Source organism: Podarcis melisellensis, assembly GCF_964234715.1.
Source record: "Podarcis melisellensis genome assembly, chromosome: 15".
In the NCBI taxonomy this organism is placed as follows: domain Eukaryota; kingdom Metazoa; phylum Chordata; class Lepidosauria; order Squamata; family Lacertidae; genus Podarcis; species Podarcis melisellensis.
Window position 1 is genome coordinate 36,368,207 of NC_138532.1, and position 27,485 is coordinate 36,395,691.

General features: G+C 48.5%; 1 protein-coding gene across 8 annotated transcripts in view; it reads right to left on the reverse strand.

Moving 5' to 3' along the window:
• SGSM2 (small G protein signaling modulator 2) overlaps positions 1–26,873 on the reverse strand; it is an 80,265-nt gene extending 53,392 nt beyond the window's left edge. For 2 of the 8 annotated variants that reach the window (XM_081890224.1, XM_081890225.1), the window contains exons 1-2: positions 26,569–26,871; positions 11,320–11,395 (exon numbers count right to left, since the gene is read on the reverse strand). In XM_081890224.1, coding sequence (XP_081746350.1) covers positions 11,320–11,395; positions 26,569–26,625 — 133 coding nt within the window. In that variant the 5' untranslated portion in view covers positions 26,626–26,871. Of the gene's footprint in view, positions 1–11,319; positions 11,396–26,568 lie in introns of all 8 variants that reach the window. The other 6 variants (XM_081890226.1, XM_081890229.1, XM_081890228.1 and 3 more) reach the window with 5 other exon arrangements.
• Between the last annotated feature and the right edge of the window lie 612 nt (positions 26,874–27,485).

Sequence of the window (27,485 nt, forward strand, 5' to 3'; positions counted from 1 at the left end):
CTCCAGAACTTGATGGCCACTAATTCCCAGCCATCATGACCAATGACCAGGTGTCATGGACTGGCCAGATGCAGAGGAGTGGTGGGAAGCTGGGGAACCCCCAGGGGAAGAAGATTCAGAGCCCGGGGAGTGGTATGACAATCAATGGTCAGAGGGAGAAGGCAACAGAGTTTAGTGAGCAGGAAGTCTATGGCAGAGAGAAGTCACGAATCAGAAGCAGAGACAGAAGCCAGAGAGAAGGGAGGCCAAGAGGCAGAGATGAGTCAGGCTGGTGAAGAGGCCAGGGTGTGTCCCTCTCCTGCTGGTCTCCCAGAACCAGAAGAGGCGTGAAGAGGGAGGAGCAAAGACAGACATGATGTGGTCTCAGATTGCTGAGGAAGGACCTGGGAGAGGAAGAGGCTTAGGCAACTGGGGAAAGGCAGCGACCTTCTGTCCCCACAACTGCCTCACAGAGGCAAGATCAACCGGGTTGAGTTGCTGTGCTCACTAGGCATGACCTCCTGAGCAGATCTTGTTTGAAGGGTTAACTTCACTTATGCCATGTGATTTATTGTTGACCTGCTCCTCACATCAGGGATGGTGGGATTCAGAGGCCCACAATATCTGGAGGGCCACAGGTTCCCTAACTCTGATCTACACCAACCTTCCCTGTGGCATGAGTTTTCAAGCAACACCTTTTCTGAGCATATCAGCGAGCCGTTTCCAGACTAGAGATGGTTGCTGGGACATCCACAGCTCACGTCTGCCACTACAGAGAAGGTCCTGTGCAGCTTCTCCACAACCCACATGGAAACACAGAGGTCGTACGCAGTTTCCTGGTCCCTGCTGGTAATAAGCAACGTGCTGCCATTATATTGTACCATCAATGGCTATTAATAGCACTTAATGGACTGTGTGATTCAAAGAATTTACCCTGTGCCGGCAGTAAAGATATTGCCAAAGGCTTGGTCATCTAATGACGACAACAGTGTTTCTGTTGGCTCTACAAGATGGGACACAGAAGCGGAGCATATCCTGTCCGCATGGCCACATGGCTCCCTTAAAGGGCGTAACAGCTGCAAGTGAAGTAGCATGTGCCTCTTCACGCTGCAATGGACAGATCAGTCCAATCGTTCCACTGCACAGCAGCAGCTGGCAGAGAGCTCGAGAAAAAGAAAAAGGTCACAGAGAACAGAGGGAGGAAATTCGCCGCCGGATTCTCCAAGCTTGCACCAGCAAAGCCTTCCAGCGTTGCACATTGGTGGAACATGCTTGTCAGATGGTGGCGTTAAGAGTCAGGGAGGGGAGGATGTCATGCTCAGCTCTGACCCAGCGCCAGACACCGAGTCCTCAAAGGATGGATGAGACAGTCCACAGGTGGAGGACCCAGAGGAGCAGGCAAGGGTCTCCTGGAACTGGTGCCAGAGATACCCTCTGGTGGGTGACCTGCTGGGAAATCCTTGGGGCTGTCCAGAGATGGGCAGCCAACCCTTGTTCCTTGAGCATTGAAAGGTCCAAGCCAAGGAAGAACTTCACTGTCGGGGGCATTATGCTCTGGACACGGTTTGTTGGGGGTCGCAAGTGGGAAGAGAGAGCTCTTGTGCTCAGCTCCTGCCTTGGGGCTTCCAGGTTGGGGCATCTGGGTGACCACTGTGAGCACAGGATGGCTAGACTAGATGGGCCTGATCCACCAGGGCTCTTCTTACATTCATCTATAGGTCCAGAGTCATCTCACAACTCAGGCGTAATGATTGTCAGCTCATGAGTAAAGTATCCCAAGAACTTGACCAGTTGCTAATTATTGAATAGACTTATGTGCTCACATCTTCCTCCAGTGGAGCCCAGGGCAGCAACACTACCAGCAGCTAGGGTTAGGGTGTGGACTTGGAAGCCACTATATAGAAGGTCTCCCTATTAAGCCTTCCAAAAACCACACAGGCCCCCGGTGCCTTGTACTTTGGGGCTGAGCTCCCATTTCTAATCCCCCTTCCTTGTGATGTCGACTCTGGGCTGTTTCCTGATTGCTCCTGGATTATGTTTGGAAGCTAGATTGATTCTCTGTGCTTGAGATGGACTGGGATAGCTCTGCTGGTAGAGCATGAGGCTCTTAACCTCAGGGTCATGAGTTGGAGCCCCATGTTGAGCAAATGATCCCTGCATTGAAGGGGGGTTGGACTAGACGGCCCTTGTACTCTACAATTCTAATACCCTGACTAGTTCAGACTATGCTGCACCTGGAACCCTACTCTCTTGGATAAATGCTTTTGTTGAAAGGCTTTCACCTCTTTGGAGTGAGACCCTGGCCCCGAGAGCACCTCCTAGATAACAATGGAAGGGAAGAGGGCAGTTGTCTCCGAATCCCAGGCCTGCAACTTTGTGTTCAGTAGCCCAGAGTCCTTAGGAGAGGGTTCCAGAGGTGGACCTTTGAGCCAGAGAAGGCAAAGTGTGGATCACAGCAAGGGAAAGGTCCTGCTCTCTGCGCTGACCAAGTGCACAGCTGCCCTGGCCATATCACCAACCTGGGCTTATGGGAAGGACTGAGAAAATAACTCTTATGTATTGTTTGGAACAAAGGCCTTGGCAGCTTGTGATGTTGAGAGCCAGCCAACTCTCTTCCTAGTTGGATATTATTTATTTAGGGTTTTTAACCTGACTTTCCATTCAAAGAGCACCCAAGGCTACCAGCAACTACAAAAAGAACAAGATCAGAATATTACACGCACGCACAAAGAACAGAACCTATTAGTCATATTCCACTCAAAAGCCCTCACTGGGTAAATATCAAATGAGCCAAAGCTCTGCTAAATGAAAGGAGAGGAAGGGTGTTCTCTAAAGCCTGAAGGATCCTGGAGTTTAACTAGAAAAGCACCAGATCAGCACCACGGACAGCTCCAGGAGACAATGCGGTTGCTTCCCTTCCAAAGGCCTCTGATACCAGTCACTGCTCTCAGGCCTCCAGGGTTATTCTTGACTGCCAAACAAGATTCTCACAGCACAGGGGAAAACGGCTCAGATTTATTGCGGCACAAGCTTCAGGGGCTTACAGACAGATTGGAGAAAGTGGGCTGGGAATCTGCTAGCCTTTACGATGCTCCCAGACTTCATTCATAAAACTGATGGAGGGAAGCTGTCAAGCTCCAGCCCCAAAACGCAAAGGCAGCAGCTGTTCCTTGAAAAGCAAGGAAGAGGTCTTTATTCAGGCTGATAGTAGCTCAGGCTCAGCTGCAAGGGTAAGGTCCAGAAAACAGGACCCCAAGGAACAGGAGCAAGGCAAGAGCTTTAGAACTGAACGGAAGCAGACTGAAGAAACCCCAACTGAAGAATCATGGCAAGAAAAATTGACGGACTATGCAGAACTGGCAAAACTGACATACAAGCTACGGGACAAGGATAACTGTGAGATGAGTGGGAACCCTTTACAAAGTATCTGAAGACGCAACAAAGTGAACTGGACTCCTTGGCAGGTTTTGAATAAACATTCACAAACCTTTTATTGATAATAATCAGCTAAATAATTTGAGGATCTATACAACTTTGTAACATGCAGAAAACAGCATTCCTAGAGAAACCAAAGACTGGAACTGAGGGAAGTCAGGGGGTGGGGGTGGGTGGGTTTTGTGTGGGAGGGTGGGGGGAGGGAGGAAAAATAGGGGGGGAAACAAGGGTGATATGTTTTTGGATAATATGTCTTGTTTTAATTTTGAATAAAAAACCTTTTTTTTAAAAAAAAGAACTGAACGGAAGCTATACAGATGTCCCAACAGAGGACACATCCCTCCCACAGAGCTTTAAAAGAAGAAGCAGTAGACTCACTCAAGAGACTCTCTCCCCCTACGGCTCCACCACGTACCTGCTGGGCGGGTGTGTCTGATCCCACCCACAAAGGTGGCCCCTGGTTCATGGCTACAAGACTGTGTCCTGTCTTTCTGCCACCAGCTCTGCTGCCACCCCTTCTCCTTCTGGCAGGCCTAAGTGCTCCTCCCAGCCCAATGATGAGCCTCCCCCTCTCTGGCATCTCGGTACAGTTCAGTCGGTAGCAGCATGAGACTCTTAACCTCAGGGTCATGGGTTTGAGTCTGAAGCTGGGCAAAAGATTCCTACTTTGACCCTTGCAGTCCTTTCCAATATTTGAGAATTACAAGGGAAAAACCTCCCTCTTCCATCCCTTCCAGGCTCGCTACCTGCTCTTTCTCCCTCCATCTTCTCCTCTTCTGCCTCTGCTTAAACACCTCTGTGAGAGGGAGGGGCAGAGACAGGAAGCAGTGGCAAACTCTTGCAGTGAGGCAAACTCTGCCTGCTTCTGGCTCAGTCTCCACCTCTGTCCCCCTCCCCACTGCATCACAGATGAATCCGATACTGCTTTGCTTCTGTTTAGTATCTGCCTCTGAATATGTGTTGATGGATATGATAATGCAAGTTAATCGCTCGCCAGCTGCTAGCAGTTGCTAAGGTCTCCTAGTGAGGCTTGGGAAGGAATCCACTTCCCCACACGGAATGTGAGAGGGTGCCTGTAATTAGTGTTTTTAAGCAATGGAGGTGAGGTTGGCTGTTGTGATCACACCTTGGCTAATTGAAAGGAGAACTGCCAAGCCTTTTCAACAGGTTTGGGAAAATGGCCTTGATTGGGGGGGCGGGACGGATTATGAATTGCATGTGTGTACGAATAGGCAAATTCCATGCTCAGGATGATTGGAATTTAAAATAAAAACTGCCAGTATTGTAATGCTATTATAGAAATCTACGGTGCGAACTGCACTTGGGAGTATTGTATAGGGTTCTGGTCGCCCCACCTCAAAAAGGAGTTGGAAAAGGTTTCAGAAAAGAGCAAGCAAACTGATTGAGGGGATGGGGCGATTCCTCTATAAAGAAAGGCTGCAGCGTCCGGGACTTTTTAGTTTAGAGAAAACACCAGTAAGAGGCGACATAATGGAAGTTTATAAAATTAAGCCTGGCGTGGAAGAGGTGGATAGAGAAATGTTTTTCTCCCTCTCTTGTAACACTAGTGGGCATCTGAATGAAGCTGAATGATGGAAGATGTCGGGCAGATAAAATGCAGCATTTCTTCATGTGGTCATGGTGAAACTACGGAACTCACCGCCACAGGAGGCAGTGAGGGCTACCAGCCTAGAGGATGAGACACATTCATGGCTACAAAAGGCTTCTGGACATGATGGCTGTGCTCTGCTCCCACAGTTGGAGGCGATCATGCTTCTGAATACCCCTTGCTGGAAACCACAGAGGGGGAGAACGCTCTTGCGCTTGGGTCTCGCTTGCAGCTTTTGCACCTGCATCTGACCGGCCATGGTGAGAACAGAATGGCGGACGAGATAGGACCAGCAGGCTCCTTCTTACGTTCTCATATTATCTATATCTGCTTATCTCCCCTCTCATCCAGCTTGTTGCGAGGCTCGTTCCCATTCTATTTTTGAAAGCCTCCCCACACAAGAGGGTGAGTCACTTGCCTGCAAGCACACTTCTTCTTACCCAACAGTTTGGGCTCTCTTGATTGGGTCTGAGGTTTTGCCAGCCTCGCTGCCAGTCAGTGGGGATTCATTCTCCCATTCTTCCTCGGTGCCAGGGGCAGCGCCCCTATACAGATCTGCCTTTGGAATCCCGGTGAAAGCAAGCTCGCGCCTCTCACTTAGTTTGCAAGAGGCTCCTTTATCATTATATGGGGGGGGGGGTGTTGAGTCATGTTCTTATGCAGCTGCATTGTTTTACAGTATACTTTCTGGATGCCTCACGATCATATTATAAAGCAGTCGTGTTCTGTGTTACGAATCAAGCACTGGTAGGATTTGTTTCTTTGCATTTTCCAACCTATTTCTTAATCAATTAAGAATCGGCTGTGGCCCAAGCAAATTTTTACTCTGACAGGGTGGCCGAGAGGTCTACAGTGAATGGCAGCAGCCCTAAAGGGTTGCAGGCAGGGGCTGCTCCCAGCATCTAAATGCAAACCATAGAGCTAAGGTCCCTCCCTTCCCCAAGTGCTTTCTTGCTCTCCTCCACATAAGCATCACAGAAGAGGAAGCGATTCTCAGGGAGGTGGACAGGTGAGCCGGCTTGGCTTCACAGCATCCAGGAACAGCGTTAGAAATTCCCCAGGTGCCTTTTGCGATTGGCGTCAGTCCAAGGGCGGCCACCAAGTTGGTGACTCTCGTCTCCATCTGGCTGGCCCCTCCGGTTTTCTTAAGCAGGTAAGCAGAACAGCTTATTTATTGCATTTACCGTGGTACCTCGGGTTAAGAACTTAATTCGTTCTGGAGGTCTGTTCTTAACCTGAAGCTGTTCTTAACCTGAAGCACCACTTTAGCTAATGGGGCCTCCTGCTGCCGCTGTGCCGCCGGAGCACGATTTCTGTTCTCATCCTGAAGCAAAGTTCTAAACCCGAGGTACTATTTCTGGGTTAGCGGAGTCTGTAACCTGAAGCGTATGTAACCTGAAGCGTCTATAACCTGAGGTACCACTGTATATCCCGACTTTTTCTCCAAGGAGTACAGTGGTACCTCTGGTTGCAAATGGGATCCATTCCAGAGGCCCGTTCGCAATGTGAAAAGCCCGCAACGTGAAGTGCCGTATCTACGCAGGTGCGCGGTGTGATCTGGCACTTGTGCACATGCGCGAAGTGTGATTCAGCGCTTGTGCGCATGCGCGAGTGGTGAAACCCAGAAGTAACTCTTTCCAGTACTTCTGGGTCACCGCAGGACGCAACCTGAAAAAACATAACATGAAGCAAACTTAACATGAGGTACGACTGTACACGGTTCACCTCCCTCCTTGGTCAGCTCCCTACAACGGCCCTGTGAGGTAGGCTAAGGGGCTGTGACTGACTCCAAGGTCACCCAGGGAGCTTCAGGACTGAGGGGGGATTTGAACCCTGATCTCCCAAGTCCTGGTCTGACACTCTAACCTCTACACCCCACTGGCTCCCTAGAGCACTTCTGCTATGGGGCAGCTCTATAAATTAAGTAGGTAAACAAGCATGGAGAAAGCAAAATGTCATTTAGAGAAGGATCTGAAATATTTTCCTTGAAGCTTGAATTTGTTTTATTCTGGATTGTTTTATTTGATGTTTTAAAGTCTTGGAAACCATTTTGAGATTTCCCCCCTTTAAAAGATAGATATATAGAAATGAAATGAATAATAATAATAAATTGCAATGTATAAAAAAGGACACCTAGACACTCTGTTGTGGTGACCGTAACCTAGGTTTAAGGTCCCATTTGGTGATTAATGGTAAAGGGACCCCTGACCATTGGGTCCAGTCGTGACCAACTCTGGGGTTGCGGCGCTCATCTCACTTTATTGGCCAAGGGAGCCAGCGTACAGCATCCAGTTCATGTGGCCAGCATGACTAAGCCACTTCTGGTGAACTAGAGCAGCGCACGGAAACGCCGTTTACCTTCCCGCTGGAGTGGTACCTATTTATCTGCTTGCACTTTTGATATGCTTTCAAACTTCTAGGTTGGCATGAGCATGGACCGAGCAACGGGAACTCACCCTGTCGCGGGGATTCGAACCACTGACCTTCTGATCAGCAAGTCCTAGGCTCTGTAGTTTAACCCACAGTGCCACCCGCGCCCCTACTTGGTGATTAAAAGGTAAAGGGACCCCTGACCATTATTTCCAGTCGTGGCCGACTCTGGGGTTGCGGCGCTCATCTCGCTTTATTGGCCGACGGAGCCGGCCTTCAGCTTCTGGGTCATGTGGCCAGCATGACTAAGCCGCTTCTGGCGAACCAGAGCAGCGCACAGAAACGCCGTTTACCTTCCCGCCAGAGCAGTACCTATTTATCTACTTCACTTTGACATGCTTTCGAACTGCTAGGTTGGCAGGAATTTGGTGATTAGCTTATACTATATCTGAGTTTCTAACACTGTCCAGAAAGCTGGATTAAGTTTGACTGGGGTGGCCTGCATTTAAGCCTCAAAGCCGCACCCCCACTTTCCAGACAGATGCATTTGATGCAGACAGCTCCCAGGCTCAGTGACCGCAGGCAATGAATGCCCTGAAGGCTGCTTGACTCCATCTCCTACAAGACAGACAAGAGATCAGGGTGTTGCATCGATTTTCGGGCCTCAGGAAGCACAGCGTCGCTCATTACCAGGGCTGTCTATCGACCACAATACTCTGCAAGTGTGCGGAATGTGGAACTGTGCACAGAATCAATCTGTCTGCAAAGCTCAGGCTTATTTGACTTTTTTAAAAAGTGCTTATCAGGCTTGGTTTTAAATCAAGAGAGACCCGATTGATTTGCAAGTAGACAAAGCCATTTAATTGTTGATTCAGGCTATTCCCCTCGACTGATCCTATCCAGCAGAGAAGTGGCTGCCTGGCTACAGAGGCTCCTAACCTGGTTGCGCTGTTCAATGGCAGGTCAGTGCAGGAGTAAGAAGCAGCCTTATCTATGATGTGATCATGGATGAGGAAACTGAACTGGCTTGTGTAACCAAGACCTGGGTGGGTGAATTGCTTTTCTGCAATGCCATTCTCCAGCTAAGGAATGCATATAGCAGGGTAAAGGTGTTCACAAGAACGCATTAAAATGCACGTATTAGTGAAAATGATGTACAAAAATGCATCCTATTAGGGGGAATTGGTTGCAAAAATGTCTATATTGAGCGGAGTATATTAGGGAAATCTGCAATGAAATGCTGTGAATTTAAAGACTTAAAGAAAAAAGCTGGGACGGGGAGAGATTGCAACTGAACACAATAGGCAGGTTCATAATTGATCACTGACATTATTGATATTTACCCTAAGATTATTAAATAGTCACTGCTGTGATAATTAAGTACATTGGTATAATAATGTTTTCTAGAATAATGTGTTGATGTATGATTATGCTGCATTTCAGTTTTTACTCTTTTAGTATACATCTAATTGAAAAATGTAAAAAAGGAAAAAAGGGGGCAAGATGCTACAACAAACAGAACAGATCACTTTGCCACAAGTGGCCAATAGCCCAGAGCAAAATGCACCTTGCGCCCAGCTAATTTCGAACACTGACCCCACTCATCTGACTGGGCTGACCCAGCTGATCTGGGCAGCTCCCAACAAAATATAAAAACACAATTAAACATCTTCCTGATAATTTGAATAATGTAATAATTTGAATGACGTTAAGAAGAACCCTGCTGGATCATGCAAGTGGCTCATCTACTCCAGCATCCTCTTCCCACAGTGGCCAACCAGATGCCTGTGGGACACCCCCAAGCACAACCTGAATACAAAACCTGCACTTTCCCTTCCTGCAGTTTCCAGCTGCTGGCATTCAGAAGCATTACGATATATATGATACAATATCTTTATTGTCATTGTCCCATGCAGAACGACGAAATTGAAAAACTGCATAAAACTACATAAAACTACTACAAAACTACATAAAACATTCAGAAACCCCTAAAAACTCTGAAACCCCATTTTAAAATACACTACTGTATACTATAGAGACCCCTTATGCTGCGTTTAGAACCAGAATTGCATTTGCGTAGAAGCTGTTTCTCAGGCGGCTAGTCCTGGCCTTTATAACCCTATACCTTCTTCCAGAAGGCAGAAGCTGAAAGAAATCATTTCCGGGGTGCGTACTATCCTGCGCTATCTCTGCCGCTTTCTTATGGCACCTGGCAGCATAGATTTGATCTAAGGTGGGAAGAGTGCACCCAATTATTCTCTCTGCAGTCTTTAGAACCCTGGATAGCATTGTTTTTTTCCCTGGCCGTGCAGCTCCCAAACCACACACAGATTGCTGCTGACATTCAAGTTAGAACATAGTCATCGTGGTGAGCAGCCCTTGATAACCTTGCCCTCCATAGATTTGTCCAATCCTCTGTTAAATCCATCCAAGTAGATGGCCATCCTTGCCTCTTGTGGCAGAGAGTTCCATAGGTTAACCATGCGCTGCGCCTCGCCGCCCTTCAGCACAACCATCCGACCTGCTGGGGATGCTCTGCATAAACTTTGCAAACACTTCCCATCTCTCCAGAGACTGCAAAAAGACATTCCTGGGGTACTGGGGAGGCAGATTTGCAATACAACCCTTTTCCTAGCTGGGAAGGGCTGCCAAGCAACTAACGTTTCAGGTGTTGTTAACAAAAAGCAAAATGAAAAAAGGTTGCCAATAAAACTGTCACTTGAAGCACAAGCCACAACTCCGCAAAAAAACGAACAAAAACAAACCAGCCTCTGTGCCAGTAAAGAGGCCTAGCAGGGGGATCTTATTTTATTTCCTTAAAGTGGGGAATCAATCAAAAACCACTAGTGTTGAACAGCGGGTGTCAATCAAATGGAACAGCACTCGCCTCCGCACATCGCAGAAGCAAAACATAAAATGATCCACTCAAATACTTGAGGAGGAGGGAATGTACTACATAGAAGGACCATGTGAAAGAGGTTTGTCCCAAATGGAAACTTTATCCATCTAGTGCCATGCTATATATCCACGATCCTCTCAACGAAATTGATCAGAAACTGAACCTAGAGGTCTTTCAGGAAGCAGAAGGGGAAACCAAAGAGGTGGAGACATGCAATGACCACCTTCAAATATCTTAAGGGTTAGTAGAGTGCCTGTACTTTCTAGGGGAGTTATTGTTATTAATTTGTTACTTGATTAGTCACTTTGCTCCTAAAAATGACTGAAAAGTGACCTGCTAACACAACAAAAATACTAATACCTAAAAAACAATACACATGTTTCCATACAAATAGAAGACAGCAGATCCTGCCCCACCAAAAGAGGTCAGTAATACTTAAAAACCCTTCAAACTAAGGGCCAAGAGTGCCTTAAACTAAACTGAGAGGGCTCCAGGTGGGCCTCCACAGGGAGGACATTCCACAAGCGGGGAGCCACCACTGCAAAGGCCTTGCGTTGCCTCCCTCCTGCGGAGGGGCACACAGGGTATTCTGTGCCCACTGGTTCAAAACGGCTGGTGATCAGGGAGGGGCCATAGCACAGTGGCAGAACATCTGCCTTGTCTCCTAACAACGGCTCAGCAATAAAGTTCCTGGCTCTCTAAACTCTACAATCTGATTAAAGCCGGTGTATTCAACTGTGGCTAATGTAGTCATGATTTGCAACATGCATTCCAGGCACAGAACTTGTGGTTCTGTTGGGCTGCAAAGCTGTTGCAGCGCGCGCGCGCACACACACACACACACACACACACAGAGTGCATGGTAGTAAAATTACAAAGGACACCCTAGTTTACACCCGCTTGGAACCCCAGCAATTTTGTTACTTACCACATAATACAGTGACGAAGCAACGGTTTGTCACTTGCTGCTTGATGCAATGATAACGCAACTGTTTTGTGCATGGCAACGCAACAATTATTCACTTACCGCACAATGCAATGACGTGGCTGCTGTCTTCGTGCACAAACTTCCGGGTGACGGCTTCTTCCATGATCTGCTTCACCTGAACAGGAATAAATAAAGAAGTTTATGCGTGGAAAGCAACACTCGATGGGTCATAAAGACGCAGAGGGAGAACCTTACCGAGTCCGGCAACAGATTGGGCTGTTTGTCTAGGCAAGTTTCGCCTAAAGAGACTGCAGGTTTCCAGACCTCAGGCAGAGTAAGTATCTTTCCCCACAACCTGGTACCTGATTCCTTCATGAAAGGGGATGCCAAGCATTGAGCGCAGAAGTTTCACATGCAAATGTGCTCTGCTTCTCGGCTGCAAGACCCCAGCTCACTCGGTGGTGGAGCATCAGGCGGGCCTGAGAAAGCTCGGTTGGTGGAGCATTGTGGGTTGTGGGTTCGGGCCCCACGTCGGTCAAAAGATGCCTGCACTGCAGGGGGTTGGACTAAATGACCCTCATGGTCCCTCCCAACTCTACAAGTCTACAACCTGCTATTCCATGCAAATAATAATAATCCAAGGATCAGTCCTCAACAGTATCTCCTGGTAGGGTGACCTAGACCCTGCAGAGCGGCTGGCTGCCAGTCAGTGCAGACAACAGTGAGATAGATGTTCTGATTCAGTAGAAGGCTGAGTTCTCTGTCCTAGGCTCCCACTGACTCTATGAATGAGAGGAATGTATTGGCCATCTATCCCAATGGCATTGCAGAGGGTTGGACAAGATGACCGCTGGGGTCCCTTCCAACACAACGATTCTATGATTTTATCCCGGTATTAACCGCTTTGACTGGCAAAGAACCTCCAGGGTCTTGGGGGACTGATTTTCCCCGGGGCCAATGTCGAAGGGGCCATTGCCAGGCTGCCCTCTGGTGCCCCCCTCATGCCAATGGGTGTCTCTGCCGATCCGCCAGATGACAGAGTGGTGAGCTCTTGCCACTAAGTCCTCTTAAGGGGGAGCAGTTAATTAGGAAAAGAGAAAAAGTAGCAGATGGAAAACTGCTAATTTTCCTCTGCTCCAAATCACCCCTCCCATCCTCCTAAAACAAGCAGCTGTCTTGAGGGAGCTTTTATACCTGTTTCTGTCCAGCATGCAAGCCTGCTTTGATGTTCAGTCAAAGTGACAATCCCATGGCCCTCGCTGGTTGTTGCTGGGTGTTGCTGTGTCAGTGTATTAAAGAAAGCAGTGCTCTAACCCTGTGCGTTTGGCTGTTTTTCGACAGCAGCAGAACAAAAACAAACAAATAAATCTCCATCCTGCGAGGAGGAGCCAAACATCCCCGAAAGATGTCTCGCAGTGACCTTTCACGCCTGCCTTAGAACAAAGCCAAATGAGTGCAGGATCAGAGCAAATTGAACAGGAGGCCGTGCAGGAAGGCACCGAGGGTTTCGTTTTTGTTTGCACTGACATTCTGCAGCAAGCACCACTGGGGGAAAAAGATGCTTCCCAGCACAGCTGGACAGAAAGCAAATTGAAAGAAGAATTATTTGCAAGCAATTGGCTTTAGGCAGAGGAGGGAAGGAAAACGAAGGAGCACACTGAACAGGCAAGAACCTCTGCAGGAAGAAGAAGAAGAAGAAGCGTGATGGCAGCGTTACAAAGCTGCCACCCCACCCCCTTCGCTTGCTTTGGAAAACATTATTGTCTCTGGATCTTTGGCCAAGCCAAATGTGAGTGGGGAGCCACAGCCAGGTTTGCCTGTTTGATTATTTATTCCTTTTCCCAGCGTTCTGGCTGCAACTGCCATTCACCAGACAGCCAAAACTACGCCACCGGTCCACAAAAGGAATGGATCAGCAGACTTGAGATTTGCAGAAGCGGAACATTTTTTCAGAAAAAAATTCAGAGACACTGACTCCCGCCCCCCCCCAAAAAAAACCCCACATCCTATTTGTGGGAGGTTGTGGTCTCTCCTTCCTTGGAGGGTTTTAAGCAGAGGCTGGATGGCCATCTGTCATGGAAGCTTTAGTGGAGATTCCTGCATTGCAGGAGGTTGGACTAGATGACCCCTGGGGTCCCTTCCAACTCTACAATTCTGTGATTCTATGGTCAAATTCATTTGCTGGCTATGGAATGCTGGCTAAAGTCCCATCTGCACTACACATTTAAAACAGCATCATGCCACTTTAAATACAGTGGTACCTCGGGTTACATATGCTTCAGGTTACAGACTCCCCTAACCCAGAAATAGTACCTTGGGTTAAGAACTTTGCTTCAGGATGAGAACAGAAATCGTGCTCCGGCGGCACGGCGGCAGCAGGAGGCCCCATTAGCTAAAGTGGTGCTTCAGGTTAAGAACAGTTTCAGGTTAAGAATGGACCTCCGGAACGAATTAAGTACGTAACCAGAGGTACCACTGTACTTTCAAACATGGCTTTCCCCCCAAAATCCTGAGAACTGAAGGGCACTGAGGGTGGTTTGAGAATCTCTATTCTGTCCACAGAGCTACAGTTCCCCAAAACGGTTAAACAATCAATCCTTTTTTCCTGGGGAATTCTGTTTTGGGATGGGAGCGTGACAGCTGAAGCTCCAAACATTTGGAGGACACCCAGTTGGCAAAGTGTGTTTTAGAAGGACATGAAGACACAGCTGGAGTCTGTGCTTAACCAGTCCTGAGCCCAAGCGCTTGCTGCACAGGGCACTGAAGCCTGTCTAGGGTGTCTGTCCGAAAAGGAGGAGGCAGTGAGGAGTAAAAACACTGCAGGATAAATCCTATGGGTTTCTCAAAAACAAGCCATTTGCCAGATGACTCTCGTTTCTTTGTTAGGATAAGAGTTACAAGTTTGGCGCAACAGGTGGGTGCTGTGGACACTGTATGAAATAGCATCTCCCCAAAGCAGAAGGCAAGACTGTTGGATCCTGAAACCACTTGAGAAGCACGTTTGTGGTGTGGGAATGTGGGTGGGCTGCCAAAATCTTCCCAGGTTCCTGCACTCGAGGGAACAGCAATGCAACACTTGGCAAGAGGCAGCTAGCTGCTAACCTGTTCTCCTCTCCCGTCGACCACGACCGGACAACTTAAGAGGGGTGCAACGACAAGAGGCTGCCCACCCATAGCTGTCAACCGTCCCTTATTTGGCAGGAAACTCCCTTATCCCAGCGCCGTGTCCCGCTGCTGTCTCTTGTTGATGATGTCCCTTAAATTTCCCAGGTTTCCTGCTTGCCCGGCTCGGGAGGGAAGCAGCAGCTCGGGGTCCTCCGCCGCGTGAGAGAGCACGTGCACGAGCTGCCGCATCTCCGTCTCTCCCTTTTCCCCCTCAGGGGCGCATCGTGAGGAGACGGGTGGTGGTGGGCGGGCAGGCAGCCCCTCTCTTGCAAGACTTCCGCCGCGCTGCCAGGGGAAGCCGGAGGTGGCAGAGGCGGGTGAGGAGGCGGCCTGAGGGAGGAGGAAGAGGAGGGGATGGACGCAGAAGGGTGGTGCTTCAGCGGCTGCCGTGGCGCCACAACCGCCTCATGCCAGGCTCGCGGGCGGCGTGGGCGAGAGTCTCTCTCCCTCCCTCCCTCTCTCTTGGGTGGGGAAGGGCCGATGGAACTCCTCCTGCCAGGACAACAGCAGCCCCGACGTGCTGCTTAGCATCCCCTCCAACCAGTGGAGCATCTTAACATAGTAATTTCTGCCTCTGCATCCCTTTCATAACTCTATTTTTATAAATCATTTGTCCATCCGTAGTTCAAATTTTTACTACAAGTTTTCTGTCAATCCTACCAATGTATGTAACTCTTTACAATAGCTTTTCAAATAAATGATAAACTTTCCCCATTCTTCCTGGTTTCTAATTCTGCCTGTAAGCTTTGCCATCTCGATGTCGTTCATCAGTTTTGTCTGCAACTCTTCTTTGGTCGGAGTTGTAGACCCTTAGGATCATCTAGTGACTAGTCCAACCCCCTGCAAAACACAGTCAGTCGCAGCAAAAGCAACATGGCTCCATCAGTGTATAAGCTAAGCAAAATCCCTTCTTTTGGCTGCTGATCCCTTATTTTCGAGGCTGCTGGTCCCTTATTTTCAAATCTGTAAGTTGACAGCTATGTGCCCAGCACAGCTGACTCACAGCCACAGAATGTGTGGGCAGGCCGGAGAGGCAACAGCGCCGTGTGTTGTGAAGGCCCAGCCAGCCGTGGATCTGATCCAGGAGGACACGAAATCAGGACAGAAGCTACATTGCCGAGCAGAAGGCAGATAGCAGTCGCCAATACACTCCAGGCTTGGAGTTTGGTCCATCAGGGAGAAATCCATCACTGGAAGCCACAGAAGGATGGAAGAAGAAGCAGACGTCGAAGGCTCAAGTGCTCTTGGCTAGGGGCTGCAGAGGATTTTGGTTGGACTTACTATACCATCGAGGAAGGAGCCAAGAGTCACACAGCCAAAGTGGACAAGCTGGCCCACAACCAGCACACTTGGAAAGCAAACACGGTTCAACCTGCATAAAGGCGAAAGGCTATTGGGAAATTATTTTATAATGAGTTTTTTTTAAAAATGTTTAAAGTTATGATTCCCAAGAAACCTGAGGCCTTTCTGTTAGGTGTAACTGGTCCAGAGCTTTCGAAGGAATAATTTTAATTTGTTTAAGTATGCTACAACGGTGGCAAGAATAGTCTTTGTGCAAAGGTGGAAAGAAGAAGTCCCAGCGAAAGAAGAACGGATACAAAAACTTATGGAATATGCAGAAATGGTGAAACTTGCCGGAAAAATAAGAAATCAAGACAACAAACATTTTTTTAAAAAAAAAGAATGGAAATGATTTATTGACTATTTATAAATAAACTGTAAACAGATAAGAACATAGGCAGGATTATTGTAATAACCTGCAGTTTTATAAGAATATATATTTAAAGTAGATGAATAAATGAGTAAATTAAGTTAATTTGGAAAATGCAGAAAATGCCAAAAATAAATTTAAGGAACTGCAGAAAGGGGGGAAGGCAGTCGAGCTTTGAAATGTTAAAATGATTGTAAAATTGCTGAAATGTATAAAATTGAAAATCATAAGTAAAATAAAATAAGTTGAAAAGAAGAAGTCCCAATGAAAGAAGATTGGCTTATGAAGATGAAATAAACTGAGATGGCTAGACTGACTGATAGAATCAAAGAAGAAAATTTATTGAAGAATGGAAATATTTCATGGAATATTTGATTTAAAAAAAACGAGATTATGTTAAAACATATGCAGGATTTAAAGTATAGCAACAGATGAGAATTGGTAGTTTAATAAGTTAGAATTAATGTATAAGATGGGTAGAATATGAGAAATATAGCAGTTTTATATGGTAAGAAAAGAACACCATGGAAGGCTGGTGGGAAGTCAAGGGATATGAGAGATTTGCTTTGAGTGTTGTCTAAAAGAATTTGTAAAATCTTTAAAAAATTAATAAAAAGATTATGAAAAAGAAGAAGAAGAAGAAAGCAACCACAGTTCAGAGATAGAGAACCTGCTTTGCAAGAAGACAATCCCAGGTGTGCAATGCCCATTCATCTCCAGTTAAAAGGATCTGCCTGAGACCCCAGCGAGCTACTGCCAGTCAGTCTCAATAATCTATCTATTCTATTTATTGTGTTTCTATCCCACCTTTTCTCTAAGGAGCTCAAGGTTTATACAGATTGAAGTTGAATCCTGACAGGACAGAAGTACTGTTTTGGGGGACAGGGGGCGGGTGGGTGTGGTGTAACTGTGCCACTAAAGGACCAGGTGCGCAGCCTGGGAGTCCTTTTGGACTCACAGTTGTCCATGGAGGCACAGGTCAATTCTATGTCTACCAGCTCCATCTGGTACACGGGCTGAGATCCTACCTGCCCACGGACTGTCTCGCCAGAGTGGTGCATGCTCTAGTTATCTCCCGCTTGGACTACTGCAATGCGCTCTTTGTGGGGCTACCTTTGAAAGTGACCGAGAAACTTCAACTAATCTAGAATGTGGCAGCTAGACTGGTGACTGGGAGCGGCCGCCGAGACCACATAACACCGGTCCTGGAAGACCTACATTGGCTCCCAGTACGTTTCCGAGCATAATTCAAAGTGTTGGTGCTGACCTTTCAAGTCCTAAACAGCATCGTCCCAGTATACCTGAAGGAGCGTCTCCACCCCCATCGTTCAGCCCGGATACTGAGGTCCAGCGCCAAGGGCCTTCTGGCGGTTCCCTCACTGGTTACAGGGAACCAGGCAGAGGGCCTTCTCGGTAGTGGCGCCCGGCCTGTGGAACGCCTTCCCATCAGATGTCAAAGAGATAAACAACTATCTGACTTTTAGAGGACATCTGAAGGCAGCCCTGTTTAGGGAAGTTTTTAATGTCTGACGTTTTATTGTATTTTTAATATTTTGTTGGAAGCCAACCAGAGTGGCTGGGAAAACCCAGCCAGATGGGCAGGGTATGTATGTATGAATGAATGAATGAATGAATGAATGAATGAATGAATGAATGAATAAATAAATAAATAAATAAATAAATAAATTTAGTGTTAGCATTAGGGTTCATGGCTGAGAGGAGATTTGAACCCATGTCTCCCTCTAACCACTACACTACACCAATAAGGCTGTGATAGATGAACAGACAGTCTGGCTTGCCATAAGCTAGTTTGCTACGCCCTAAGTTGCTCCATCCTTGGTCAGATTTGTCTATTTTCTGATAGCACAGGCCATCTAGAATGGCTCAGGCTGGAGACTCCAGAATAGCAGAGCTCAAATATTGCTTCAGAAACCAGTGGCTCCGAGGGACCAGGAGTCACAAGATGGAAACAGAACCTCCTTGGGCCAGGAGATACTGGCCTCCTCTTCTGCAGGGGCTTTTTGTTCCTTACGTCCATCTGGGGCTGCCCCATGGGCAAGTCCTTCACTGCCTCAAATCTCTGGCCTAGTTCCCTGAAGAAGCCTGACTTCTTCAGAAGCCTGCTGCAACCCCTCTCCAAGGACCATGACAAGCACCAGGAACGCTTGCAGAAAAAGGAACCTGAAGTGAAGTGGGCTTTTAAAGCCTGTTGAAAATCTTGAACTGATGGGGCCCTATAGAAAGAGGCCCCTGAACGACTATGGCCACACCTGCCCCATACGTCTGAAGCAGTGTTATAACCCTTTAAGCAGTCCTGGTTCCTCAAGCCACAAAACTCCTGGGGTCTGTCGTTTGTTAAAGGTGCTGAGGGGTACTAGGAGACCCCTTGTCCCCTCACAAACTCTCAGAGTTCCCCCAAAAGAAAGAATGGAAATGTATCGGGTTGTCTTTTGACTTTGGAAAGGCGGGCAGTTCTCCTGGGACGCAAGCCAGTTCTCGGAGAAGTGGCAGGAGGCGAAAAGCTTGGCACGTTGACAAGCAGGAAGCGAGAGGGAGTGGAAATGGGCCTCTAAGTGCCATCGCTAAGGCAACACCTGGGCAGCCTTGTTGAACTACGGGGCGGCCCCCTCCCTGCTCACTCGAACAAGCGGTGTTGTCTTAACCAGCTCCATTCCCTGTTTGCCTTGGCAGAAGACCCAGAAAGCACTGTCCTGAGATAATATAGATTTGTGCATTGGGGAAGGGCCAGGTTTTGAGGGGAGCGAGCAGAACAGAGGCAAAGGGCCAAGAGACCGAGACACCACGTGACAAGCAAGGGGACTCCATGTGGCAAGCCAGAGATACCACGTAGCAGGCAGAGACACCGCATGGCAACTGGAGACGCCACTTGGCAAGTCAGAGACACCTCATGGCAAGCAAGATACTACATGTGGCAAGCCAGAGACACCGTGTGGCAAGCCAGAGATACCATGTGGCAAATCAGAGACTCCATCTGGCAAACCAAAGACACCACATAGCAGGCAGGGACACCACGTGGCAACCAGAGATGCCACATGGCAAGCCAAAGACTCCATGTGGCAAGCCAGAGACACCACGTGGCAGCCGGAACAGCACATGGCAAGCCAAAGACCCCACGTGGCAAGCCAGAGACCCCTTGTGTTAGGCAGGGACCCCACATGGCAGCCAGTTCCAGGGGCAGACAAGAGCTCACTGCAGACTAGAGAAGTCAAGAGAATCCTTATGAAAGAAAGAAACGGGAGCAAAAATTGCTGGTGGCTGATTATTCACCCCATGCTCAGAACTGAAAACGATCCAGCACAAGTTTCTCTGTGCTTGGGAGTCTAGAGGATACAGCCATCCATCACTGCAAAGAGGGAAGCAACAGCAACAAGCAAAATGTCTCCCAGATGGGCACAAATCCACCAAGCATATTCTAGTCCAACTGAAACCGCAAATTGCACATTATGTCGGGGAAGACTGTGATAGATCACACTTCCCTGCCCTCTTGTCGAGGATGGGAGAATTACTCAGTGGTAATTCTCATGCCACCCTTGGCATGCTGGCAGTATTTCTGATCATGGGAGGGGGGTGCCCCCCCATACCTAATTCCAGATCTAGAAACGTACCATGCATTAAAACCGCAAAAGTTTTAAGGTGCTACAGGCATTGAAGCAACACAATCCATTCTCTCTGAATCAGATGCAGTTTTTTCAGGGCAGAATCATAATTCTCTAGCTGGCCGGAAGTTTGGGGGAGCGGCAGCGAAAGTCTCTTACAGGTTTTTTGTTCAAAGCAAAGCAAAGCAAAGCAAATATGCCCAACCTGTAAGAGACTTTCGCTGCCGCTCCCCCAAACCTCCGACCAGCTAGAGAATTATGATTCTGCCCTGAAAAACTGCCTGGAGATGCAGTTTGAAAAATGGGCACCATTCCTTTCATGCCCACACAGACCTGAGCACAGATGGGGTCTTACATTGGAGGCCCTGAAACCACTCCAAAACAGACAGAAATCCATTTAATTTAACTAATGGCTTCATAGCTAATAGGATCTTGCTGTCCTGGATATAGGGAAGCCTCTATTAAAATTTCAGCACCTGGCGAACACAATGAAATCAGGGAAGAAGAAACATGGAGGTGTTTCTTTCCTGTGTGGTGAAGAGAAAGCGAGATACTAGGGCAAAATGAGGAATAAATAAGTGGTTTTTTTAAAACAAAAAAGCTTACTTGTTTTAATATGACAGATTATTATAGGCTATGTTTTACTCTTGCTTCATTGATTTTTGTGTGCTGCTTTGATGATGATGATGATGATGATGATGATATACCATCCTTCATCACAAGATCTCAGGGCGGTTCACAAGATCTTTGACCACTTTATTCAGTGTGCTGGGAACTATAGCACTGTAAGGGTTAAACTACAGTTCCCAGTATTCTTTGGGAGAAGCCATGCGACCTTGCATAGAAAACAGGAGCAAACAGGAATTGGAATTAAAATCAGGGGAGCCCCGCAACAAAATCCCGCAGTGCAGAATGCCCTTGTTCATGATACTCCAATCCATTCTCCCTCCTGATTTTCCATTCCCTACCCACTGCAACCATCAGGTGACAGGCCAGGACTGGCAACTTGAACCAAGCCTGGAAACAAATTGGCATCCAGTGTGAATGGTGACTTGCCAAGTCTCAAAGCTGCAATGGCAACAGAAGCCAAACATGATAAACGTTTCGGTTCAGGGTCCAGACTCTAGGCCAGCCTTTCTCAGCCTTGGGTTCCCAGATGTTGTTGGACTACAACTCCTAGCCAGCATGGCCAGCAGTGATGGATTATGGGAGTTGTAGTTCAAGAGCATCTGAAGAACCAAAGTTGAGAATGGCTGCTATGGGCCTATAAGCCCATCAAGGATTTGGGGTCTACACAAGAGTAGATATGTGAAGGCCCAGAAGGATGTGGGAGAACACAGACCATTTTGTAGTCATGACTCTCTGCTCAATGCCTTCACACCTCTAGTCTAGACTCTAGTTTGACTATCATCCAGCCTGGAAACCCCCGCCCCCAACTCCCCAATGATTTTGGTGGAGATAGACATGGCGTTGGGATAAGCAAAGATATAAAGTACCCAGTGCCACCCTGTAAAGTGAGTGCTGGGGAGCAGTGCTAGAAACTCAGTTATATAAGCTAGGTACAAAATGGCTCCTTAAACCAAGGTTGCAGTCCCCAAAATGGAATGTCTAGTTGCCATTTGGGGGCAAGATGGCTGTAAAGTCCCCAGGTATGCATCTCCAAATGGTGGAGATGTCAGGCGCCATCCTGGTGTCCAGGTATCTAAGCTTGGTTGAAAATGATCAATAAAAAGGTAAAGGGTCCCCTGACCATTAGGTCCAGTCACAAACGACTCTGGGGTTGCGGCACTCATCTTGCTTTATTGGCCGAGGGAGCCGGCGTACAGCTTCCGGGTCATGTGGCCAGCATGACTAAGCCGCTTCTGGCGAACCAGAGCAGCGCACGGAAATGCTGTTTACCTTCCCACCAGAGCGGTACCTATTTATCTACTTGCACTTCATGCTTTTAAACTGCTAGGTTGGCAGGAGCTGGGACAGAGCAATGGGAGCTCACCCTGTTGCTGGGATTCAAACCGCCAACCTTTTGATCAGCAAGCCCTAGGCTCAGTGATTTAACCCACAGCGCAACCCGCGTCCCTTTAAATGGTCAATAGTCAGGTGGAAAAGGCACCTGGCTAATTTCAAACACTGCTGATGAGGGGGAAAGCTGTGTGGAAAAGTGGTGGGTGAGAGTAGCTCCCTGGCCAAAAGAGGTTTGACTACACTGGACCCCCTCCCTGCACAAAGACCACCTCTTGCACTCTTCTGGGAGATGTGGGTCTGGGAGTTGAGTGGTCGCCCAGGGTCAAAGCTGGATCGCCCATGTCGATCTGTTTCAGATTTGAAGAAACCCATAAATCAGCTGGAGAAAGACCAGCGAGCTTCACAACACTTCTCATCAGGACAGGCTTCTCCACAGAGGAGGTAAATGTCGGGAGGCAACTGAGCCAAATTTCTCGAGACATTTTACAGGCCTGCCTTTCTCTTAAAGTCAAGGAAATAAATTGCTTCCCAGTGGGAATAGCAAGCAAGGCCGCCAGAAAATCCAAGCCAGCAAATAAGTTCTTAAATGTTCCCCCAAGGACGAAGATTTACCTGAAACGGATCGGTTTGAGGCAGAGAAACATATTGCTCAGGAAAAGGAACTCAATTTTAGCAGTTTCCCAAGCAGGGCAAGGGCAACAATTTGCCGCACGAAAAAGCCTAATTTACTGCTTCGGCGCAAAAAGATGCAGAGAATTAAATGCCACAAGGGAAAGGGGGAAATCAGAGTACACTTTAGCAAGCGAAACAAATCTGCGTGGCCAGGAAGTGGTTTAAGTAAAGGTGGGCTGGATGTTCCCACAAAGGAAGCTTCTGGACCCTTTTGAGAATAAAAAGCAATAAAATTAGCTTACTCTGCTAGAAGGTAAAACTCACATTTATTGCTCCACCCACTTTTGCCTCTGGCCCCACCCACCAGGGCACATGGCCCCCCAATTAGCCTCCTAGAAAGGAGTGCGGCCCCCAGGATTCCCCAACTTTCCTGTTTGTCTACCTATCAGGAAGCAGGGGTGTGCAGAAAACTGTGTCTCCAAGACACGCCTCGATTGCTGGCTGTATTATATAAACCTTTATAAAACCCTCCATAAATGTAGGGAGGGGGAGGGAGGCAGAAGTCGCCTGGGAACCTGGGTGCAACTCTGCCAAAAACCTGGACCGCCCTGGGCCTAGGAGGACCCCGGAGATTTGCGCATATTCGGCAACTGCTTCATGAACTGCTGACAGCTGCCATCAGGCAAGCCATCTCAGCAGCCCGGAGAATCTCATTAATACACACAGCCTTGATTTCATTGGTCCGACTCGCTGCCATGGGCACAAGCTGGTTTCAGAAAGGGGATGCGTACAGGCAAATTCATGAAGAAGAAGAAGAGGACTAAGAATGAGCCATAATGGCTGCGTAGAACTTCCTTGTCCAGAGGCAGTCTACCTAGAATCACAGAATCGCAAGAGTCGGAAGGGACCCTAAGGGTCATCCAGACGAACCCATTGCAAGGCAGGAATCCAAGACATTCTGCTTAAAAACCTCCAATGGAATCCACCGCATCCTGAGGGTGTCTGTTCCACTGTCGAATGGTTCTTCCTGATGTTTAGTCAGATTCTCCTTTCTTGTAACTCGAAGCCATGGGTTCGAGTCCTACCTCTGAATTCCAGCTTGCTGAGGACACCACCAGTAGAGGGCTGTAGCTTCAGAGCCCTTCTTGGGGTTTTGCCAGAGGCATCTACAGTAACCGGCCACTGTGGGGCAGCGGACTTAATAGGACTTTGGTCTGATCCTGCAGGACTCTGCTCTTATTAACAACGACAGCTAGAAATAGAGTCTCTGTGTTGAGGAGCAGTCTACCCCTTAACTGTGTGAGTTTGATAGATTTGGCTTTAAATGCAAACCAAATCAAATTTCTTGCCCATCCCTAACTCTTAATATGGGTTGAGGGGTTCAGGACAGGGCTACTGGCTTCTTGCACTGTTTATGTGCTTGCCGGAAGTATCTAGTCAGTCACTCTGAGATGCTGGACTGAATGGACCTTGACTTCCTCCCAGGCGAACACTTCTTATGCCTTTAATCTCGATTTTCACATCTTCCTGGAGAGATTTCTGGCTTGCACGAAGTTGCCTGGGGTAGGCTAATGCATTGATTAGCTGGATAGGTCGATCCGGGTTTTGATTGATTGATTGAAAAGCGCCACCTTAATAAAAGCTCCGTCAGGAGAGCATGAGACTCTCGACCTCAGGGTTGTGGGTTGGAGTCCTGTACTGGGCAAAAGATTCCTACATCGTAAGGGGGTTGGACTAGATGGCCCTCGGGGTCCCATCCGACTGCACAATTCTAGGATTCTGAACATATTGGGCTACTCAGAGTAGACTCACTGAAAATATAGATCTAAGTCAGTCATGGCCATTAATTTCAGTGGGTCTACTCTGAGCACATCTAAACACTGGATACAACCAATAACATCTTTAAGATACAGTAATCATATTGCAAGCCCTGATAAATCTGTGAGTGGAAGGGACTTGTGTTACTCTCTCACACAAGCAGCTTTTTCTAACTCTGCCTTTGGAAGATTTGTACCTCTCTCTTTCACACACACACACACACACACACACACACGGACGTGTTTTGGGGGGAACTTTTTTTTTTTTGCACCAGCTAAAAAAAAATAACCTCCCCGGAAAAGATAATAATTCTTCTCTCCCTCCCATTTCAGAACCTCCGTTTGTCATTCATATGCAAATCTATGCAGCTCTCAGATCAATTAACTGATGGATTAGAACCCAGGCAGCTAATTCACAGCAGATCCCTTTAAATCAAGCTGTCCGCAGCTACTTAACATGCATCAGGGGACACAGGGCTGGATGCGGCTCTTGCAATTTTTGAATGAATTCATGTCCCCGTCCCCCCCCCTCCACCAACACACTTCGATGAACACACACACACACATCAGCAAGGTAGAAGCATCTGCGTCACTGAGGACAAGGCAACTGATAAAGGGGGGGGAGGCGGAGAAGAGGAGAGAGAAAGCGTGGAGATGAACCCTCTAGAGCCAGCTGCCCCCCCACCCCAAAACCAAAGCATCCATCGCCATCCTAGAAGCCCCCTCCCCACCGAAGAACAGATTGCTACTCTATCTCTGTGCAAGGCTCACTGAAGGCAGGGTGTGTGTGTGTGTGTGGAAATGAGCTGGTGAAGACTTTTGGTGCTTTCAGCCAGTGTGCCAGTATGCACACACACCCCTCAAAAAAATGTATTCCAGACCCTCTCTTTTTACCATCTCTCTCCCCACACAAATAAGCAACCTTTGCCTACAGGGGACAAGGCTTTCCAAAGGGGAAAGTGTGCTCAGAGTCTGCAAAGTGAATCAGCCAGTAAAATGCCTTTATTGTCTCGCCTCCGGCCAGGTCACAATCCCCAACGGTAGGGCTGGGAACGTCCCCTGCCTGAAGCCCTGTTGCCAGTCAGTGTAGGCAATACTGAGCTAGATGGAGCAATGGTCTGAGGCTGCTTCCCTGGTTCTGCTCTGCTAGTCAGCCGGTCAAGTGATCTGCTTGGTGTTAAGGCAGATCCCAGGTTTAGTGCAACACTGGAGCAATCTTCCTCCCTGAGAGCAATGTTCTTTTAATCTGTGAGATCTTGGGGGTTCAAAGCAGCCCCCAACACCACAACCTCTGAGCTGGCAGCACCTGTGCCAGTCCAGACTTACAGAGGAGTTCTTCCAGCTATGTGTGTCGCGGTGGTGGGAGAACGGCACTCTGCATACACCCAGAGACACTGTATCAGGCTGGCGACTGGTTGCACAGCTGGTAGTAGGAAGGGGGAGGACTAATTGAAGATGCACCAGGAAACCTGCTCTCTTCACAGAGCCGAATGCTTGACAGCTGAGCCTGACAAACCCCAGGCTTAAATGCAAAACATCCCCAGAAGCTTCCAAACTGGGAGCAGGTTTGGTTGCCGGGTGTTTCGAAAGCAGAACCTAGGAAGAAAACAGGTTCTAGAGTCTTAGGCCCCTAAGTCAAATCCAAGCTGTGGTTCTGTGTGCTCTTTACCAGAGAGTCAGTCCCATTAAATCCATAGTAAGTCCCATTAAGAATAAGGTTTAAAGTCTCGCCTGCAGAATATATGTGAGAGCATGCACTTTGGGGGCACACACCCCATTCAAAGCACACACACCCCGCAAGAATCCTGGGAACTGTAGCTCTGCGAGGAGTAAACTACAATTCCCAGGATTCACATGGGGAGGGAGGTGTGCTTTAAAAATATATGGTGTTCACTAACAGACACAAAAAGAAATAGTGTGTGTATGTGTGTCCATTTGAAATCCAAACATCACCTGCACTCAGTACCTTGCAGTACAGAAAGTGAGGCTCTGAGCTTGCACAGAGTGCTTTTCCTTCGCCATTCGATAAACAGGATATATACACACGTTTTTCCACCTGATCCCCAATTCTGGGCTGAGAAAGGAGAAGGGTGGGTGCTGACCCCTCCGACCCACCGCAACCCCCAGGGGGCAGGCATGGCTGCCCAGAGACCTTTCTCAAAGCAGCTCCTTGGTTCTTCAAAAACAAACCAAGCCCCCTTTCCGCACCCGAGACGAGCTCCGGCACCCCTGGACGAAACGCCCCACAAATGCCCAGAAACAAACCCCGGAATTGGGGTGAGAGTTGGATGGGGAATCTATCTGGCGACGGGGGGGGACCCAAAATGCAAAGGAAGACTCCAGAGGGAGAGAGATGGGGAAAATGGAAGATGGGGGGGATCAGTCTCTTGGGAGGGAACGACCCCCCCCAAAAAAAAATGTGCAAAAAAAGTGCTCAGGACCCACCCACCCCTCTCTCTCTTACCTCCTTCTTCACATTCCAGAGCAATTTTTCCTTCACTGCATCTTCAGGGAGACTCATGGTGCTTCCTGGGCTGAGCGAGGGAAGGTGGCCAAAGGGAACTCTTTCCAAAAAAAGAGAGAAGGAAATATAGAGATCGATCGATATAGAGGTTAAAAAATTAAAACCCAGGCGGCGATTGCAATCCCTGCGGCCGGTGCAAAAGGAGGGCGATGGGCGCTTCCTCGATCCGGCCCCAGCAGCGTCCCCCGCGCGGCCCCGCCAAGCCTGCGCTCCGCTCGGCGCTGCGGTTGCAAGAGGGCATTCCCTCCAGCGCCAGCCATCTTCCGAGCCCGCCCCCACATTGACGTCAGCCGAGCGGGGCCCGCCTCCTTGGCGGGGGGGGGTTCCTCGCTGGGGTGGGGGCGGGGAGCCGGCAGGAAACGGGAGGCGCGGCGGGGGGGGGGATTATTTGGTAACAATGTGCTTTTGTGAGGGCGTGTAGCGGGGGGTGGGCACGTTGCGCCTGCCTTACTGTAAGCTTGGGTTTTGCCGGGGGAGGAAGGAGACGAGAGGGATCCGGAGCATGGGCAGAGTTCTCGGACGCGCGCTTGCACAAACACCCGCCGCCTGCCGCTTGAATGGGTTTGGGAAGCTGCTCCTCCAACACGAAGGTCTTCATGGAGGGAGGGAGGGTTCGTTCTGTGCTTTTGTCTTCACAACAGCCCTGTGAGGTAGGTCAGGGTGAGAGTCGGAGGGAACCCTGAGGGTCATCTAGTCCAACCCCCCCCCCCTGCAATGCAGGAGGTAAGGTAAAGGGATCCCTAACCGTTAGGTCCAGTTGTGGCCGACTCTGGGGTTGCGGGGCTCATCTCGCTTTATTGGCCAAGGGAGCCGGTATACAGCTTCCAGGTCATGTGGCCAGCATGACTAAGCCGCTT